Below are 1,575 nucleotides of genomic sequence, written 5' to 3'. Positions count from 1 at the left end.
ATTCCCTGAGAGGCTCTGGCAGCGATGCCAGCAGCCACTGCTCCCACAACCCACCTTTTTTGATCTTTTTCTCCTGGATCTTCTCCGTGCACATCTTGTAGGCCTCTGACTGCTGATATTCCCGTAGCTCCTTCATGTACTGCTGCTTCTCCCGCTCCGCTTCATCCAGGTACCGCTACGGTCACAGAGGGTCCTCAGCCTGGCCTGGCCCCAGGCTCCCCAGGGGGCTGCTGACCCCTCCCCACTGCTTGAGGCCCAGCTCCTCCTCACCAGCCCACCAGTACTGGGACAAGTTCCCTTTGTGGAGCCACAGCCAGGCAGCAAGCAAAGGGGGTTGGGGTGCAGGCTTCAGAGCGTGCGGCCCAGCCCTGGGGGTTTCTCCTGGGGGACGGTACCTGCTTCTCCGAAAGCTGCAGCTTGCTCCACTCAGCCCCTAGCATCTTGGTGATCTCTGGGAAGGGCAGGTCAGGATGCTGCGTGCGGATCTGCTCGCGCCGCTCGTTCAGGAAACGCACGTAGCCCGTCACAGGGGCTTTGGGGCCATTGGGAAGGATCTTCTTCCTCTTCTTGCCCTTGGGCCAGCCCCTCTTCTTCACTGGCTGGCACCCAGCAAGGGGAAAGGACAACCCGTCATGGATCAGACGATGCCATGCACGTCCCATACATGGGAGCAGCCTGCAGACGTGCCTGGCCCTCCCATCCCTCGAGGAAAGGTCTGGGACATTCCTCTGGCCACAGCCACAGCCATAGGCTCACCTGGCTGCGCCTGGGCTGCTGAAGGGCGAGTGGAGGGACAGCCCCAGGCTGGGCAACACAAAGCCCACTCCCGGGGACTGTGCAGGAAGGGCTGAGGGCACCAGAGCTCACCTCCTCCTCTCCGTGCGGCTTCTCGCTGCTCGTCCGTGCCGACTCTCCCTTCTCCTGCTTGATGGCCACGAGGAAGTTTCCATGCTGAGCTTTGCCCGTGGCATGTCTGCAGCCAGAGAGTGCCTGTCAGAAAGGGCTGGGAAACCCACTGGGACTGACGGTTGACACGTCCCCTGGCAGCGTGGCCTCGCGCTCGCCAGATGTCCCAGTTCCCACCCAACCAAATGGCCCCCAAACCCACCACCAGCCCTGGAGCCCCTGTTCCCCTGTGAGGGGAGGCCATGTTGAGTGATGGGGCTCGAGCAGAACCCAGCACCAGGTAAGCAGGGCAGTCCTGGGCACACAAATGCTGCCGCAAGGTCCAGCAACGACCCTGGGACCTTTCAGTGATATCTGGAAGGGGTCCAGGAGCCGCCAGTGCTGCTGTTGGGGGCAGGTAACAGTGACGGTCACACCCCTGCGTGCCACCAGGGCTTGGCCACACACCTCGGAAGAGTCCCAAGCAGCATGAACCAGTTGATCCTCCTCTGCAAGGGAGGAGGAGCCACGGGGCTTCGGATCCTGGAGCACCACCTGGAAGCATCACCCACACCCCGCACAAGCGCTGCCAGGGATAAGGAGAACTCTCAAGGCAGAGGATGAGGGCAGGGCACTGGCTCGAACCACTCCAGCCACAACTGCCCCATCAGGTTCCTGTCGCCCGCGCCG

At 62.4% G+C, this 1,575-nt stretch overlaps 1 protein-coding gene across 1 annotated transcript in view; it reads right to left on the bottom strand.

Moving 5' to 3' along the window:
* The window catches only part of HMG20B (high mobility group 20B), a gene marked incomplete at its 3' end in the record, with an annotated part of 4,917 nt that overhangs the window by 1,819 nt on the left and 1,523 nt on the right, over positions 1-1,575 (bottom strand). Inside the window, exons 2-4 of the mRNA XM_010289301.1 lie at positions 868-973; positions 396-599; positions 16-175 (exon numbers count right to left, since the gene is read on the bottom strand). Coding sequence (XP_010287603.1) covers positions 16-175; positions 396-599; positions 868-973 — 470 coding nt within the window. The remainder of the gene's footprint in view (positions 1-15; positions 176-395; positions 600-867; positions 974-1,575) is intronic.

The sequence above is a fragment of the Phaethon lepturus genome, unplaced genomic scaffold (assembly GCF_000687285.1).
Source record: "Phaethon lepturus isolate BGI_N335 unplaced genomic scaffold, ASM68728v1 scaffold49796, whole genome shotgun sequence".
Classification (NCBI taxonomy): domain Eukaryota; kingdom Metazoa; phylum Chordata; class Aves; order Phaethontiformes; family Phaethontidae; genus Phaethon; species Phaethon lepturus.
Note: the sequence above shows the minus strand (reverse complement) of the source record. Positions and strands in the feature narration are given on the sequence as shown.